General features: G+C 40.9%; 1 protein-coding gene across 1 annotated transcript in view; it reads right to left on the bottom strand.

Annotated features, from left to right (window-relative positions):
* Window positions 1-1,411: 1,411 nt before the first annotated feature.
* The window catches only part of man1a1 (mannosidase, alpha, class 1A, member 1), a 497,115-nt gene continuing 479,483 nt past the window's right edge, over window positions 1,412-19,043 (bottom strand). The window contains exons 11-12 of the mRNA XM_072251590.1: window positions 10,269-10,384; window positions 1,412-2,693 (exon numbers count right to left, since the gene is read on the bottom strand). Coding sequence (XP_072107691.1) covers window positions 2,582-2,693; window positions 10,269-10,384 — 228 coding nt within the window. The 3' untranslated portion in view covers window positions 1,412-2,581. The remainder of the gene's footprint in view (window positions 2,694-10,268; window positions 10,385-19,043) is intronic.

Here is a 19,043-nt window from a genome sequence, read left to right as displayed (position 1 = left end):
TTCAGCTAAAGAATCAAAGTTGTTTTCACAGTTTTATTTTCTCCAATCATTAAGTCATGATTATCAAAGAATATGGGCACTTGTGCAAAGTTGGCATTTAACACCGATTACTTCCCTTCTGAAGCTGCTGCCCAATGCCATCTGACATTAAAAGGCACATACACAGACAAAAGATAATATTGGGCTGGTTTGCAATATGACACACCCTTCTTTCATCTTCACTGACCATGTACTAACTGTTAAGATCCAAAATAAACCATTAAAATTACACAGCTGCAAGACCTGGATTTTTCTGAGAACTATTAGCAATTCCACAGGAAGTTCAAGAATATCACATAGGCATACATAAATCTAGATCTTCCGGATAATTTCCCAAATGTGCTTTGATATTTGATGGCTACAGTTTTTAAATTAAATTGGGAAATCTGCAATCCTGTCAATGTGGAGGGTTGGTTAGGAGAGAGAGAAATCACATGGAATTTTTGAATTGTGCCAACCACAACATCCTTAATATGATTGTATATTTAAGTCTTTACATTTAAATAGAGATTTCTAAAAATATTTTCAGGGGCAAAAAATTTGGCAGGTTATCAAAGTATTTGTGGATTGGGTTTCTATTTAAGATTGGGGAAGTCCTGTGATTTGCGTGGCCTCGACAATCAGAAAGGAGCTGGTATTCAAAAAGCCACCATGATATGTTCTCAGTAAGGAAACCGAGGATACTTCAGAAATCCAGGACCAACAACTCCCTTGGACTATTGTGCTCAATCCACTCCACGCACTGATCTCTGCCTATTTTTATTACCTTCTCCACAATTGCTACTCCTGTTTCAGATTTTATCACCAGCATTTGTTTATCTCTGCTTTTCCTCCATTGATTGTCAGCCATGTCGTTTCAGTAGCTAAGTACATTAGTAACCACTTTTTATTCATTTGTTCATTATGTGCTATGTCGCATGATGTGGCCTTTCCATGATCATGATCATTCTTGGGAAATATTTCTACAGAAGTGTTTTGCCATTACCACCTTCAGGGCAGTGTCTCTTAACAAGGTGGGTGACCCCAGCCATTATCAATTCTCTTCAGAGACTGTCTGCTGGTAGTAGAGATCGCATAGCCAGGACTTGTGATATGAACCAGCTGCTCATATGACTATCCACCACCTGCTCCCCTGGCTTCACGTGACCCTGATTGGTGAGGTTAAGCAGCTGCTACACCTTGTCCAAGGGTGAACTGCAGGCTAGCGGAGGGAAGGAGTGCCTTACACCTCATTTGGTAGAGATGTATCTCCACCCCACCATCTTTTATTACGCTCCTTAATTACCATATTTTGGCCAAGGTTTTGGTTATCGCCCTTATCTATTGTAACTTTGCATCACCTATGTGAACTGCATTATTCTCTTGTCACAATATACACTCACAACAAAAATAGCTTTTCTCATTTATTTTTTATCGAAGGTGTTCAAGAAGGAATGTACAAACTGTCAAGAGAATTATGATCACAGAATATGTATAAAATGATACCAAATATTTCCAAACTGCACACGCATGCACCCAAGCACGCGTGCGCACACACACAGTGGCAACAGTAACCACCAGAGAATGTTAACTGAGTTTTGGATAGGCTCAAGATGAGTAAAGTTCTTGAATCCCTGTCTACCAACTACATTTTCATTGGTGACCATTTACCTGAACATTTAAATGTGAGAAGAAAGTAAACATTTTAAACACCCTGCCCACAATTGTACATTAATTAAAATACTAATTCTTTAGATAATATATCTATCACCATACATTTTATAATTGTTGCTTTAGAAAACATACATAAAAATATTTTTATTTTTGAAATAGACAGTCAAACAATTTACAACATTAGAGGCTCATATAAAGGGAATTTTTAAGTTTGCAGAAATACACAAATAGATATTGTGTAAAAATCATAAAATACAGATGAGCTGAAATCAATTCACAGATTGAACATCTGCCATATTTTAGAAGATCTGTCAAGTGCAATATTTGTCCTTTGGGTCCACTCCACACCATGAATTTAAAACTTCTGCTATTCACTATATCACCTCCTACAAGATTTTTGATTTCCCTCTCTTCAGATCTCAAACAAATTCCCAGAAATAAAAACATCCATGATTTATCCAGCACACTGATTTTTATCTGCACTCTACAAAATAGGGAAAAAATAAAATATAGCATTTATATTCAGATCTCAATTTGTAAAAGTCAATTAAACAGAAATAGAAATGATTCCACAAAGAAAGTCTCCTGGTTTTAAGTTTTATAAATGCGTAGCTTAAGAACAAATTGAAGCAAAAAAAAAATGTCTCTTTATGAATAAATCTCTGGATATTAAATTAATTATGGCTTTTTTGCAACATGGCAAAAATTGCAGCTCAAAGCAGACATCTCCTCACAGAGGAGGTTAGAGTTGTTGCAGTCTCCTGCAGTCTTGTATTCATTATATGGCAGCATGCATGTTGCATATTACAATTTATTTTGCTTTGTTTTACAGCACGCACATTTGGATTAAAATAATGAATGTTTCAATGGTCGAAATATTTGCACTAATTTACTGCTTTTGGTCACTTTTACGTATAATTGGTAATGGATGAGCTTCAGAGTTGAATACCCAGTGGTCCAGTGAAAGGACGTCATCATCGGAGAACATCAAATAAAGATACCTGAAGGCAAGCAATAGGCATTTGTATTAAAATAGATTATTACAATAACAGGAAAATGCAATGATTGTACTCAACACTGGTTAAATCCTAAACAGTCACATATAATATTTTTGATCTGCAGCACCTTTGGTCTATTTTAATATCATGCACAATTTTATATTCCTCCACACCTACAGTATTAACAATACTGTTTCATGGACAGGAGTTGTAAGGAATACACACTATTCAAAGTCATCTTGAATTGTAACATTGACCCTGATTTTGCCATTAATCTATTAACTTAGGAGGGAACGTCGACTCAGACCATGAGAGGCCTGCGCTGGGCATTTTCATGCCTTACAAGGCACAGATTGGAAGTCTGTGTGGGGCGCCACTCCTCGCACAGACACTAGAGCAATGTGTGGTTAAGTGCCTTGCTCAAGGACACAAACACGCTGCCACAGCTGAGGCTCGAACTAGCTTGAACTTCAGATCACTAGACTTAACCACTTGGCCACGTGCCCAACAACTATTAACTTAAGTAACTTGTTATACTAAAGCACTTAATCAATAGTCATTATCTCAGCACATATGTGTGGGCTTTTTTTCATAGTTTTAAATTCATATAGAGTGATGTGCATAATTTTTGGCTGATGTTGATGTGCTTTATAAATCATTTAGTGCTAGTGGAAGAAAAACCATACTCTTCAGGACTTTGCTTTCATTTTTTCCAAGCAGCTAATTTGGCACTTGATTGGAAATAGTAATAGTGTTGATGGCCAGTGGTGTTCCACAGAGATCCGTTCTGGGAGTCCTGCTCTTTATGATTTTTATAAATGATTGGATGAAGAAAAAGGGTAAGTTAGTAAGTCTGCAAATGAAGCAAAGGTTAGTGGTTGGATAATGTAGAAGGTAGCCTTAGGTTACAAAGAGACAATGATAGGGTGCAGAGTTGTGGGCGGTTGAGTTCAATCAGGAAAAGTGTGAAGTGATTCACTTTGGAAGGTTGAACTTGAACACAGAATACAATGTTAATGGCAGGGTTCTTAAGAGTGTGGAAGAACTGAGGGATCTGAGGTCCACGTCCATAGATCCCTCAAAGTTGTATCATGTTGGTAGTCTTCATTAGTTGAGGGATTGAGTTGAAGAACCACAAAGTAATGTTGCAGTTCTATAAAACTCTGGTTGCACCACCCGTGTAGTTCTAGCGGCTTCATTATACAGAGGATGTGGATGCTTTAAGAGAGAGTGCAGAGAGATTTACTAGGATGCTACCTGGATTAGACAGCATGACTTATGGGCATAGGCTAAGCGAACTGGGGCTTTTCTCTTTGGAGTAAAGGAGGATGAGAGGTGATCTGATAGAGCTGTACAAGATAATAAGAGGCATAAATAGAGTGGAAATTCAGCGACTTTTTTCCAGGACAGAAATGGCTAATACATTAAGGTTTTTGAAGGAAAGTATAGGGTGTGTCAGAGATAGATTTTTTTTTTAACACAGAGTGGTGGGTGCATGGAACATGCTGCTAGGATTAGTGGTAGATACAGATAGATTAGGGATGTATACGAGATGGGCACCTGGATGAAAGAAAAATGGAGGGCTAGATTGACCATAGAGTAGTTTAAAGAGTTGGCACAACATTATGAGCTGAAAGGCCTGCACTATGGTATACTGTTCTATGTTGTTTATGCATTTATGGAATGTTCAGCAACTTATAACAATCATGCATAAATAGCAACTACATTAGTACTGAACTAAAATTAGGCTGGCACTATAAAGAATAGAGCTAACATGGAATTTACACCCATATGGGGCATTTAACAACACAAGTCTTCTGTATACATTCATATCAGGCCTCATCATCTTTCATACACGAATAAGACAGCAACTTCTAGTGATTTCCAAAATGTAGACATCTGAAGATTGCCAACCTAAATATCCAGCTCTCCCACAAACTTTGATGTATCAATATCTTGCTAAAGCACTCGTCACAAAAATACATGGAGCTGTGTAAACATGCTGAGCCTTTTTTTTGGATTAAAAGTATACAGAAAAAGAGCATTTATTACTTTAGACCTAAATGCAATTAGCTAGGTGATGAGGAGTACCTTCCCTAAATTGGAGATGATATAAGGAGGATGCAGGACTCATAACACGCTGGAGGAACTCAGCAGGTCGGGCAGCATCTGCGGAAACAATCAGTCAATGTTTCCGGAAACGTTGACTGATCGTTTCCACGGACACTGCCCGACCTGCTGAGTTCCCCCAGCGTGTTGTGGGTGTTGCTTTGACCCCAGCATCTGCAGATTATTTTGTGATAAGGAGGATGCAGTTAGGGATTTCTTGGATTTTGACCCAGGAATGAAAGAACAACAATATATGCTTGTTAGGAAAAATGTGTGGCTTGAATGTAGCTTTCCTGGGTGTGATGTTTCCCTTCTCTCCATAAAATAAAGTTCATGGGTTTGAAAGAATCTGTTAATGGAGTTTTAGTGAGTTCTATCATCCACAGATGATGCACATTGCAGCCATAATGTATTCTTGGGTGAAATAGATGTTGGAAGTGGAAGGTGGAGCTGATCAATTAGACAGTACTGTCATACATGGTGTTGGGCTTTTTGAGTATTGTTATAACTTGCTGATTTAGATAAGTGAAAAATATTCCATCACGCTCTAAATAGTGCAAAGCTTTGGCAAGTTAAGAGTTAGCTTGCTAGTTAGAAGATAACTAAAATCTTGCCTACATTTGTCTTCAGAGTATAAGATTGGTTAGATGGAGATTTTGTAAACTGTAACACCTAAGATGATGGGAGGTTCAAAACGACAATTCCGCTGAACACCAACGGGAGGTATTTAGTTTCTCTGTTGTTGGATAGATCTCATGCTTGGCAATAAGTGACGTGTATTGCTTGTCAGTTCACTGCTGAACATCATGCAGAACTTAAGGCTATTATATCACAATGAATATTCCCCGTTCTTGACCTTACAATGGCAGGAAGGTCATTGATGAGAAAGCTGAACAGTATCCACAGAGCATTTGCAGCAGTGGCCTGAGACTGAGATGAATGACTCCCAACAACCACAAGAACGTTTCCTTGATATAACTCCAACCCATGGAGACACTTCCCCAATAGTGATTCTTTGTACATCAGCTCTCCTAAAGTCCCTGACATTTACCGTATATGTCCTATCAGAATTTGACTAAATCTCTCCACAGATATTACCAACCTCCAACATTCTCTTTTATTTAAGGCTTTCTGTATTACAGCATTTTGCATCTTTCAGTTCCAATATTTTTCAATTTTCTCATTCATCGAACAGTTTATTTATAAACCTTCACCACCCACTCTCAGGCACCACCACAGCATTCCTTGTTTTCTTGCTGTTAAGGAAGGGTCTTGGTCTGAAATATGGATTCTTTATTCCTTTCCATAGATTATGCCTGATCTGCTGAGTTCCTTCAGCACTTTGTGTGTTACTCTTCTTACCTTTAGCCTCATTCTCTAAAGGTTGAAACATGTTTGATTTCTAACTTTCCCTTATTTTCATCAGCAATTTTAAACATAATGAGTTTCTGATTATCTGCTACATTAATTCTCCATTCCATTCTCACTCTAACCTGTTAGTGACTTCATGCACTGTTATAACAAGAATCACTGCAAGATGAGGAATAGTACTTCACTTTCCATGTGAAAATATTGGAAGGTTTTACAGGAGTGCAGAAAAGATTTACAAGGATGCTGCCAGAATTTGAGGGACTGAGTTAGAGAGAAATGTTGCACAGGTTAGGACTTTATTTCTTTGGACATAGGAGACTGAGATGTGATTTTATAGAGGTATATAAAATCATGAAGGCACATATAGGGTGAATGCTCTTAAAATTAAAATGGGTAGCCACTGGGAGATCCTACTGTTTCTGGTGGATGGAGCTTAGGTGTTTGGCGAAGCAGTCTCCCAATCTACATCGGGTCTCACCGATATACAAAAGGCTACAACTGGGACTACAGGATACAGTAGGTGTCCCCAACAGACTCACAAGTGAAGCACAGCCTCACCTGGAAGGAATATTTGGGGCCCTGAATGGTAGTGAGGACGGAGGTGTAAGGCAGGAGTAGCATTTGTTCTGCTTGCAAGGATAGGTGCCAGGAGGGAGATCAGTAGGGAGGGATGAATGGACAAGGGAGTCGCATAAGGAGTGATCCCTGCAGAAAGCAGAAAGTGGAGGGGAGGGGAGGGGAGGGGAGGGAAAGATTGTTGATGAGATCCTGTAAGAGATGGCGTAAGTTACAGAGAATTGCGTGCTAGACACGGAGGCTGGTGGGGTGGTAGGTGAGGACAAGGAACCCTAACCTTGGGGGGGTGGTGGGAGGATGGAGTAAGGGCAGACACATGCGAAATGGAGGAGATGTGGTTGAGGACAGCGTTGATGGTGGAGGACACACATTTTAATTTCACTTCCCATTCTGACATGTCAATCCATGGCCTCCTCTACTGTCACGATGAGGCCACACTCAGGTTGGAAGAGCAACACTTTATTCCGTCTCCATAGCCTCCAACCTGGTGGCATGAACATCGATTTCTCGAACTTCCAGTAATGCCCTCCCCCCACCATTTCCCATCCCCTTTTCCCTCTCTCACCTTTCTCCTTGCCTGCCCATCACCTCCCTCAGGTGCTCTTTCCCTTTTCTTTCTTCCATGGCTTTCTGTCCTCTCTTATTAGATTCCCCTTTCTCCAGCCCTGTATCGTTTTCAACAATCAACTTCCCAGTTCTTTACTTCACCCCCCACTCCCAATTTCACCTATCATTTTGTGTTTCTCCCTCCCCCCCCCCGCCATTTTCTAACTCTTACTCATCTTTTTTACTCCAGTCCTCCTGAAGGGTCTTGGCTTGAAACATCGACTGTACTCTTTTCCATAGATGCTGCCTGGCCTGCTGAGTTCCTCCAGCATTTTGTGTGTGTTGCTTGGATTTCAAGCATCTGCTCTTATCTGGATTAAACTTTGCCATTTCTCAGGCCACTTACTCAACTGATGAAGGTCTGATATCCTTGTAATTTTTGATAAATATCTCCTTTGTCCACTATACTACCTATTTTAGTGTCGCCTGCAAACTTACTATGCCTTTTACATTTTTTTCCAAATCCCTGATATTGATGACAAATAATAATGGGCCCAGTACCAACCCCTGAGACACCATTAGACACAGTCCTCCAGTCTAAGAAACAACGTTCTACCATCAAGCCAATTGTGTATCTAGTTAGCCAGCGCTCCCTGGAACATGTGCAGTCTAATTTTCCAGTCTAGCTAGTAGTAAAGATAGAGGAGAGTGATGGATGGAATAAAGGAATTTTTTTCTGATAGGGAGAAGGCATATGTCAGGTAGAATCAGATTAAGCTACTATGGTTGTGTGGCTTATACGGTCCTGTCCTACGGGGACATAGCCAGTAGGCCAGATTATGCACTGGAAGGCAAAATATATTCTTATATGGATGGGAAGTAAAGGGAGTTAAGGAGAGGAAATTGGAAAGCTGGAGTGAGCTTAAAACAAGGATGAGGTGTTGTACTTTGAGCTTGAAACAAGGCCTTCTTGTAAAACTGTTGGAGGTTTAGAGAGATCACTGTGAGAGTGGATGGTGAATTTCAGTGGTCTTTATCGAAGTTCATCCTGAGCATCTGCTCAACACAGTATTCTTGTGTGTAGGGGCTGTTCATGGGAATGCTGACTTTTGCTGGAACATCAACAGCTCAGTGAAAGAATGCATTTTGGTCTGTCTAAATTTATTTGGCTTCCGGATGCAAGGAGATGCCTGTAACTGGAGGATGGCCAGTGGAACATTCCAAGTTGCAGGAGTATGTACTGAGGCTTGTGTAATAGCCTCTCAAATGTCTCATTGATGGAATGATGGAATATGGGGAAGCAATCTGGGGACTTCGACATTTCTGAAATAAATGTATTGAAGTATTTAGTATTGTGAATGAAAATATTGATGTCTTGAATGTATTATACTGTGTGTGTTGCATTACTGTGAATAAAATCTTGGTAGCAGCTTTTAGTAAAACCTTGGAAAATAAATCACATTGTTATATGAAAGCAATATTTCCCTTCTATCCATATTTAATAATGGGAAAGATGTCATACTTAGATTGACACACAATTGTATGTGATTGACACACAATTGATAGTCAGAGGCTTTTCCCCAGGGCTGAATTGGCTAGCACGAGAGGACATAGTTTTAAGGTGCTTGGAAGCAGGTACAGGGGAGATGTCAGGGGTAAGTTTTTTGACGCAGAGAGTGGTGAGTGCATGGAATGGGCTGCCGGCGGCGGCAGTGGAGGCGGAAACGATAGGGTCTTTTAAGAGTCTCCTGGATGGCTACATGGAGCTTAGAAAAATAGAGGGCTATGCGTAAAGCCTAGTTAGTTCTAAGGTAGGGACGTGTTCAGTACAGCTTTGTGGGCAGAAGGGCCGGTATTGTGCTGTATGTTTTCTATGTTTCTAATGCATGCTGTTACAGACTAACAAAAACAGAAAGGTAGTCAGTTAGGATGTAAATAATCTGAAACTACCAAACTTCTCCAGAAAATGAAATTATTTATACCCAATCTGTTCAGGTCCTTATAACGAAAACAAAGACAGGTAACTGGCTATCTAAACATTTTAGCAAATTTGTTTATGCGGGGGGAAAATCTAGAATGCACATAAGCAAATGTAAGTAATTCAACATGTAAAGAAAGTTTTTGGCACATTGGCCTTTGTAGGTCACAATACTGAGTCCAGGAGTTTGAATTGGATTAAATGTTGCTGAGGCCTAATTTGGAGTACTGTGTGCAGTTTTGATAAGCTACCTACAGAAAAGATGAAAGTATGATTGAAAGAGTACAGAGAAAATTTACAAGCATGATGTCAGGACTGGAGTTGTAAGGAGAGGTTGAAGGGAGATTTGATAGAGGTATACAAAGTTTTGAGGGGTATAGAGAGGGTAAATGCCAGCTTTTTACACTGAGGTTGGGTGAGACCTCAACTAAGAGTGAAAGGTGAAATGTTTAAGGGGCACATGAGAAGAAACTCCTTCATTCAGCGGGTCATGAGAGGGTGGAACAAGCTACCAGGTGGATGTGATTTTCATTTCAACAATTAAGAGAAGTTTGGATAGGTACTTGGATGGGAGGGGTATGGAGGGCTATGGTTCAGGTGCAAGTAGGCAGTTTAAATGGTTTGGCATGGACTAGACAGGCCAAAGGGTCTGTTTCTGTGAAGTAGTTTTCTATTACGCTATGTAGTTGGACTGATTATCATAAACAAAAGATATCTTGCTCCAGAGAATTAGGTTAGAATAATCAGATGACATATTAGTGATAATAAATTGCATGTTACATCAAAATTTCACTATCTTCTCACAGTACACTTAAAGTGTCCTTCAGACATTCATTCAGAATTGAAAACTGCCTCTCAGCTAAATATGCTTTTTCTAGATAAAAACTGTATACTTTCCTTTCACATCTTCCCATCTATTTCCATTTGTCAGCACTGCAACTATTACTCACAGATATTTTGAAGTCACAAAACTAATCAGTTTTTTCCTTATTACTTACTTTAAGGTTTCTGCCAGAAAGAAACTCTGTTGCACATCATCATGACTTGGTTGGCTGGAATAAACATCTCTAATTCCAGAATATCCAGCAGCTACTCTGCAATTCTTCTCAAGAGCCTATTTGGGAATAAGGCAACATAATTGATATATCTTTTGACAAAAGAAATCATTGTCAAATTAACAGCAAAATTACCCAAAAGATTTATGGTTCTTCTCAACATTAGCATGCTGACACCTTGCGGTAACCATCCATATTTATCACTCAAATTCGAAGAAGGAGTCTGAGAGTCTGAGTGGGAGTGCCAAGAAAGACACTTTTGAAATTTTCGTTATTTTTTTTCTCCAACGGCGTTCTGAGAGGCGGGACTGCGCAGGCGTGTGACGTCGGGCTGTGCAGCGCGGCAGATTTAAAAGGAACAGAGCCTCATAGAGCAGGCTGCGGAGTGAGCCGGGAGCAGAATGAAGACTTAAGGGCTTCGGCTCAACGGGCTTAGGTGGAAACAGGCGAGGCGAGGGAGGTTTGGCATTCATTTTCTGTTGTTATTTGAGGAGAGGGGCAGTATGAGTGTGAGGGCAGTTTGCTGTTCTCGGTGTCGGATGTGGGAGGCCCTGGAGTATACAAGCCTCCCGGACGTCTACATCTGCGCCAAGTGCATTGAGATGCAGCTCCTAAGGGACCGCGTTACGGAACTGGAGCTGCAGCTCGATGACCTTCGTCTGGTCAGGGAGAGTGAGGAGGTGATAGAGAGGAGTTGCAGCCAGGTGGTCACGCCGGGGCCACGGGAGGCAGATAAGTGGGTCACGGTTAGGAGGGGGAAGGGGAAAGGTCAGGTAATAGGGAGTACCCCGGTGGCTGTGCCCCTTAACAACAGGTACTCCTGTTTGAGTACTGTTGTGGGGGACAGCTTACCCGGGAGAAGCGACAGTGGCCGTGCCTCCGGCACAGAGTCCGGCCCTGTAGCTCAGAAGGGTAGGGCAAGGAAGAGGAGGGCAGTTGTGATAGGGGACTCGATAGTAAGGGGGTCAGATAGGCGATTCTGTGGACGCAGTCCAGAGACCCGGATGGTAGTTTGCCTCCCTGGTGCCAGGGTCCGGGATATTTCTGATCGTGTCCAAGATATCCTGAAGTGGGAGGGTGAGGAGCCAGAGGTCGTGGTACATATAGGTACCAATGACATAGGTAGGAAAAGGGATGAGGTCCTGAAAGGAGGATATAGGGAGCTAGGAAGGGAGTTGAGAAAAAGGACCGCAAAGGTAGTAATCTCGGGATTACTGCCTGTGCCACGCGACAGTGAGAGTAGGAATGCGATGAGGTGGAGGATAAATGCGTGGCTGAGGGATTGGAGCAGGGGGCAGGGATTCAAGTTTTTGGATCATTGGGACCTCTTTTGGTGCAGGCGTGACCTGTACAAAAAGGACGGGTTGCACTTGAATCCTAGGGGGACCAATATCCTGGCAGGGAGATTAGCGGGGGCTACTGAGGTGACTTTAAACTAGAATGGTTGGGGGGTGGGAATCAAATTAAAGAGGCTAGGTGTGAGGAGGTTAGTTCACTACATGGGGATGGGAACCAGTGCAGAGAGGCAGAGGGGTGTATTGAGGGTAGAAACAAAAAGTACTATGGAGAAAAGTAAAAGTGGCAGGCCGACAAATCCAGGGCAAGCATTAAAAAGGGCCACTTTTCAGCATAATTGTATAAGGGCTAAGAGAGTTGTAAAAGAGCACCTGAAGGCTTTGTGTGTCAATGCAAGGAGCATTCGTAATAAGGTGGATGAATTGAAAGTGCAGATTGTTATTAATGATTATGATATAGTTGGGATCACAGAGACATGGCTCCAGGGTGACCAGGGATGAGAGCTCAACGTTCAGGGATATTCAATATTCAGGAGGGATAGACATGAAGGAAGGGGAGGTGGGGTGGCGTTGCTGGTTAAAGAAGAGATTAACGCAATAGAAAGGAAGGACATAAGCCGGGAAGATGTGGAATCGATATGAGTAGAGCTGCGTAACACTAAGGGGCAGAAGACGCTGGTGGGAGTTGTGTACAGGCCACCTAACAGTAGTAGTGAGGTCGGAGATGGTATTAAACAGGAAATTAGAAATGTGTGCAATAAAGGAACAGCAGTTATAATGGGTGACTTCAATCTACATGTTGATTGGGTGAACCAAATTGGTAAAGGTGCTGAGGAAGAGGATTTCTTGGAATGTATGCGGGATGGTTTTTTGAACCAACATGTCGAGGAACCGACTAGAGAGCCGGCTATTCTGGACTGGGTTTTGAGCAATGAGGAAGGGTTAATTAGCAATCTCGTCGTGAGAGGCCCCTTGGGTAAGAGTGACCATAATATGGTGGAATTCTTCATTAAGATGGAGAGTGACATAGTTAATTCAGAAACAAAGGTTCTGAACTTAAAGAGGGGTAACTTTGAAGGTATGAGACGTGAATTAGCTAAGATAGACTGGCAAACGACACTTAAAGGATTGACGGTGGATATGCAATGGCAAGCATTTAAAGGTTGCATGGATGAACTGCAACAAATGTTCATCCCGGTTTGGCAAAAGAATAAATCAAGGAAGGTAGTGCACCCGTGGCTGACAAGAGAAATTAGGGATAGTATCAATTCCAAAGAAGCAGCATACAAATTAGCCAGAGAAAGTGGCTCACCTGAGGACTGGGAGAAATTCAGAGTTCAGCAGAGGAGGACAAAGGGCTTAATTAGGAAGGGGAAAAAAGATTATGAGAGAAAATTGGCAGGCAACATAAAAACGGACTGTAAAAGCTTTTATAGATATGTAAAAAGGAAAAGACTGGTAAAGACAAATGTAGGTCCCCTGCAGGCAGAAACAGGTGAATTGATTATGGGGAGCAAGGACATGGCAGACCAATTGAATAATTACTTTGGTTCTGTCTTCACTAAGGAGGACATAAATAATCTTCCAGAAATAGTAGGGGACAGAGGGTCCAGTGAGATGGAGGAACTGAGTGAAATACATGTTAGTAGGGAAGTGGTGTTAGGTAAATTGAAGGGATTGAAGGCAGATAAATCCCCAGGGCCGGATGGTCTGCATCCCAGGGTGCTTAAGGAAGTAGCCCAAGAAATAGTGGATGCATTAGTGATAATTTTTCAAAACTCGTTAGATTCTGGACTAGTTCCTGAGGATTGGAGGGTGGCTAATGTAACCCCACTTTTTAAAAAAGGAGGGAGAGAGAAACCGGGGAATTATAGACCGGTTAGCCTAACGTCGGTGGTGGGGAAACTGCTGGAGTCAGTTATCAAGGATGTGATAACAGCACATTTGGAAAGCGGTGAAATGATCGGACAAAGTCAGCATGGATTTGTGAAAGGAAAATCATGTCTGACGAATCTCATAGAATTTTTTGAGGATGTAACTAGTAGAGTGGATAGGGGAGAACCAGTGGATGTGGTATATTTGGATTTTCAGAAGGCTTTTGACAAGGTCCCACACAGGAGATTAGTGTGCAAACTTAAAGCACACGGTATTGGGGGTAAAGTATTGGTGTGGGTGGAGAGTTGGTTAGCAGACAGGAAGCAAAGAGTGGGAATAAACGGGACCTTTTCAGAATGGCAGGCGGTGACTAGTGGGGTACCGCAAGGCTCAGTGCTGGGACCCCAGTTGTTTACAATATATATTAATGACTTGGATGAGGGAATTAAATGCAGCATCTCCAAGTTTGCGGATGACACGAAGCTGGGTGGCAGTGTTAGCTGTGAGGAGGATGCTAAGAGGATGCAGGGTGACTTGGATAGGTTGGGTGAGTGGGCAAATTCATGGCAGATGCAATTTAATGTGGATAAATGTGAAGTTATCCACTTTGGTGGTAAAAATAGGAAAACAGATTATTATCTGAATGGTGGCCGATTAGGAAAAGGGAAGGTGTAACGTGACCTGGGTGTCATTATACACCAGTCATTGAAAGTGGGCATGCAGGTACAGCAGGCGGTGAAAAAGGCAAATAGTATGCTGGCATTTATAGCGAGAGGATTTGAGTACAGGAGCAGGGAGGTACTACTGCAGTTGTACAAGGCCTTGGTGAGACCACACCTGGAGTATTGTGTGCAGTCTTGGTCCCCTAATCTGAGGAAAGACATCCTTGCCATAGAGGGAGTACAGAAAAGGTTCACCAGATTGATTCCTGGGATGGCAGGACTTTCATATGAAGAAAGACTGGATGAACTGGGCTTGTACTCGTTGGAATTTAGAAGATTGAGGGGGGATCTGATTGAAACGTATAAGATCCTAAGGGGATTGGACAGGCTAAATGCAGGAAGATTGTTCCCGATGTTGGGGAAGTCCAGAACGAGGGGTCACAGTTTGAGGATAAAGGGGAAGCCTTTTAGGACTGAGATTAGGAAAAACTTCTTCACACAGAGAGTGGTGAATCTGTGGAATTCTCTGCCACAGGAAACAGTTGAGGCCAATTCATTGGCTATATTTAAGAGGGAGTTAGATATGGCCCTTGTGGCTATGGGGGTCAGGGGGTATGGAGGGAAGGCTGGGGCGGTGTTCTGAGTTGGATGATCAGCCATGATCATAATAAATGGCGGTGCAGGCTCGAAGGGCCGAATGGCCTACTCCTGCACCTATTTTCTATGTTTCTATGTAAATATATTATTTAAATTTAAAAAAATTGCTGTTTAAAATGGAACCTTTCTTTGCAATATGATTACATGGAAGGAAATGGAAAAAGAATATCGTAGATACTATATTTAAAGAAAAGCTTAAATATAAAATGAAGGACTTGTAGGATATGTTGTAATTACAAGAAGAATTGTGCGGCAAGATTTCTAAGGATTATAAACTTTGCCAGGGACTTGTTGGGTTGTACACTCTTTGATCTGTAAACACTTATAAACCTTTGACTAATAAAGTGACAAATGAAATGCATGAATCTAGAACTATGGAGGAAAATGTTACCATAATGCTGTTCACTAAAATTTTGCACATTCATGCTTTGTGAATAGATGATTGAGTTAATTGTCTCCCTCATAACATAAGAGTGAAAACTAGTTACTTAAACAATGTATTGCAAAATATAAACCCTTTATCTTGGCTAGCTGAGATTGAACAGAATCAAGATTGATTAATTGGAGAAATGGCCAAAGAAATGATAGATTAAGAATACAGTGTCAGGAAGTGTAGTCATGCACTTTGGTAGGAGAAATGAAAGGGTTGATTTTTTTCTAAATGAAGAGAAAAAACAAAAAAAAAGAGATGCAAAGGGGCTTGGGAGTCCTTGTGTAGGATTCCCTGAAAGTTAATTTGCAGGTTGAGTCTGTGGTGAGGAAAGCAAATGCGATGTTAGCATACATTTCGAGGACTAGAATATAAAAGCAAGGATGTAATGTTGAGCCTTTATAAAGCACTGGTAAGGCCTTACATAGAGTATTGTGAGAAATTTTAGGCCCCTTGTCTTAGGAAGGATGTGCTGAATCTGGAGAAGGTTCAAAGGAGGGTCATGAAAATGATTCCAGGATTGAATGGCTTGTCATATAAAGAGTATTTGATGGCTCTAGGCCTGTATTCACTGGAATTCAGATGAATGAGGGTGACCTCATTAAAACCTAAAAAATGATGAAAAGCCTTAATAGAGTGGATGTGGAGAGGATGTTTCCTACGGTGGGAGCATCTGAGACCAGAAGGATGTCCTTGTAGAATGGACATCAGGAATTTCTTTAGCCAGGGAGTGGTGAATCTGTGGAATTCTTTGCCACAGGCAGCTGTGGAGGCCAAGTCTTTACGTACTGTATATTTAAGGCAGAGGTTGATAGATTAGTGATTGGTCAGGGCATGAAGGGATATAGGGAGAAGGCAGGAGAATGGGGCTGAGAAGAAAAATGGATCAGCCATGATGAAATGGTGGAGCAGGCTCAATGGCCCAATACAGCTCCTATACCCTATGGTGTTAATACAATGCATCTCCCATTAGTAACTGCAAAGATTTTAAAAAACATGATTTTCAACTCTCTGAGAATGCACCTAGGCAAATTAGGGGTCATGCCACGCAATTATTATTAAAGTACATGTACATAAACTAGTGTCTTCGTTACTTCTCAAAATGTACTTCCAGAAGCTAAATTATTCACTTTAAATGTAATCCCATACCACTTTTAACTGTTCCTATGACTTCCTCATAAATATAACAGCAGGTGACATGTCAATTAGCTTAATAACTTTATTGAGAAAATCTGCCTTCGTGTTCAATAACCTTTGGCTACTACTGACATTTTTGTATCATTAAGCAAATGGTTAAACAGTAATGAAGACATTTAACCACAAATGCAGAGACTCAAGCTGACTGGAATCAAAATGGGAGTGCTAACCAGCACATGTTGAAGATTTTCTAGATATTAAAGGAAATAAGGAACGTGGAGTTAGTGCAGGCAAGTGCCACTCAGGTAAAGATCTTATTGAATGGTGGAGCAGGGAAGCAGCTCTACATGTACTGCTTCGATTTCTAATAATTCCTGTATAGCCATGCCAATCCTCAGGGAATTTAATCAGAAAGTTTCTTTTTGTAAAATACGGTACTGTCCTGGAGGGGAAAATCTTTGTGTATTTTTAAATTAATAAATGATGGCATAAAATTTTTCTCTCCTGACCTCATACTCATATCTTCAAAAACATACATTTATGCATAACATTGCTAATAATTCTCTGCTCAGCGAGCAAGTTAATTCCTTGAAATGTGTAGAGAATCCAGAAAATGCTGTATATATTTTTCCTTTCTCTCTTCTTCCCTGGTCATACAAAATGACATGAGGTCCAAAAATCGCTTAGTGTGCAAGTCTGTGAGTTTACCAACATTTCTATTACCATAAGGGATGATTATGGATTTAAGTTTCTACTAAGAATGCAGAGTGACATAATGGAGAATAAAAATCATTCAATGAAGAATACCTGCAGAAACCAGAACAACGCCCCCCCCAAAGTAGTTTCTAGGGTCACAGGCTCTGACACATCTATAACTACTTCATCCCATGCCTACATTAATTTCATATCCCTCCAAATTCTGTTCATTTAGACACCTACTCTAAATGCTGTTACTGCTCGCTCTTCTATCACCTCCTCAAGGAGCTTTGCCAGTCATTTCTCTGATCTCTTATAAACAATCATCCTCTCATCTTAAGTCTATGCCCTCTAATTTTGAACACCCCTACCATGTGAAACAGTCACTGGCTATCTACCCTACCTATGCCTCTTATAATTTTACGTACCTCTATCATGTCACCTTTCAGCCTCCTTTGTTTCAGCAATCTCTCTTTTTACCTCCAATCATGGTAATATCATGTGTACCTTTAGCTTCCTATAGTATGGCGACAAGAACTGCATACAATTCTCCAAGTGTAACTCAACCAACATTTTATACAACTGTAACACAAGGCCCCATCTCTTACACTCAGTATTTCTGCCAAGAAGACAAGCATGACCAACACTTTCATCATCACCTGCCTATCTGAGTAAGGTTACAAGAATTGGAACCTTAAGCTCTGTTTAACTATACCTGTTCAGACCTTGGGAATTTATCCACTTTTATGTAGTCCTCGATCACCAGCGCCTCCTTCTTTGTTATGTTGATATGCTGCAGGATATCAATGTTCCTTCCTCACCAACTCACTGGCTTCTATCTCCTCCTTGCCCGCAATTACAGTTGAAATCTATTCATTTAATTCCTTGTGTATTTCTAGTGGTTCCACACATAGATCACCATATCAATCCTTAAGGGGACCTACTCTTCATTGCTACTGTTGATCTTAATTATAGAATCTTTTAGATTTTCTTTTTTTTATTTGCCTGGGACAACTTATGGTCCCTTTTTGCCTTTCTGATTTTCTTCTTAAGCATACTCATTCATCTCTTATACTCAAGGGACTCACTTGATCCCAACTGTCTATGCTTGCAATATGCCTCCTTTTTGCTGACTAGATCGTTAATATCCCTGAACAGTTTGTATGTCATTTTTCAAAACCTTCCACTTGCCAAGAGAATTTTTATATGTCAACCACCTCTCTCAATTAATTATTGCAAACTCCTGTCTTATCCAATTGAAATTAGCATTTCCAATTTAACATTTTGCCTTGTGGATAGTCTTATCTAGTTACATAACTATATTGAGACTAAAAGATATATGGTCGTTGATCCTAAATCCTCACAGACACATCAACTTGTCCAGCCTCATTTCCTAAGAGGATGTCAAGTGTTGCCTGTCTCTGACGGGGCCATCTACAAACACTAAATAGAAAACTTACTGAATCACACCATAGACTGGGTACAGTCCATGGTTAAGAAACAGATATGAAGTGTGAATCTGCTGGGGAATCACAGACCAAAGAGATATCCAATATGGAGGACATAACATCTTTATGTTAAAATTGCTAGCACAAAAGACCCTGCTAACGAAAAGGCCACAGAGATGTACTTGGTTTGATGACTAAAAAAAGGTCAACTGGAATGTAGAACCAACTCAGCAAGTTTGTCATCAAAGTTCCCAAATTGTAAGTCAGAGACAGCACCAGAGAAGATAGGTGAAGAAGGATAATAACACAGCTGTTGTCGACAATGGGACCAAGCCAATCAGCAGCGCAGGTCTATACGTATCCTTATGCACTTGGTGTTAGGAAAAATAAATCTACGGTTAAAATTAGGACTGGGCTTCAAGTTAGTTAACTTACGATTCATGCAAGAATGCCATTTCTGAGGTACAAACAAAGGCCAATAAATAAATCTTCCATACAATCTCTATTGTGATGCTGGC

The sequence above is a fragment of the Mobula birostris genome, chromosome 2 (genome assembly GCF_030028105.1).
Source record: "Mobula birostris isolate sMobBir1 chromosome 2, sMobBir1.hap1, whole genome shotgun sequence".
Classification (NCBI taxonomy): Eukaryota; Metazoa; Chordata; class Chondrichthyes; order Myliobatiformes; family Myliobatidae; genus Mobula; species Mobula birostris.
The sequence above is the reverse complement of the archived record's forward strand: the minus strand, read 5'-3'. Positions and strand labels throughout refer to the sequence as shown.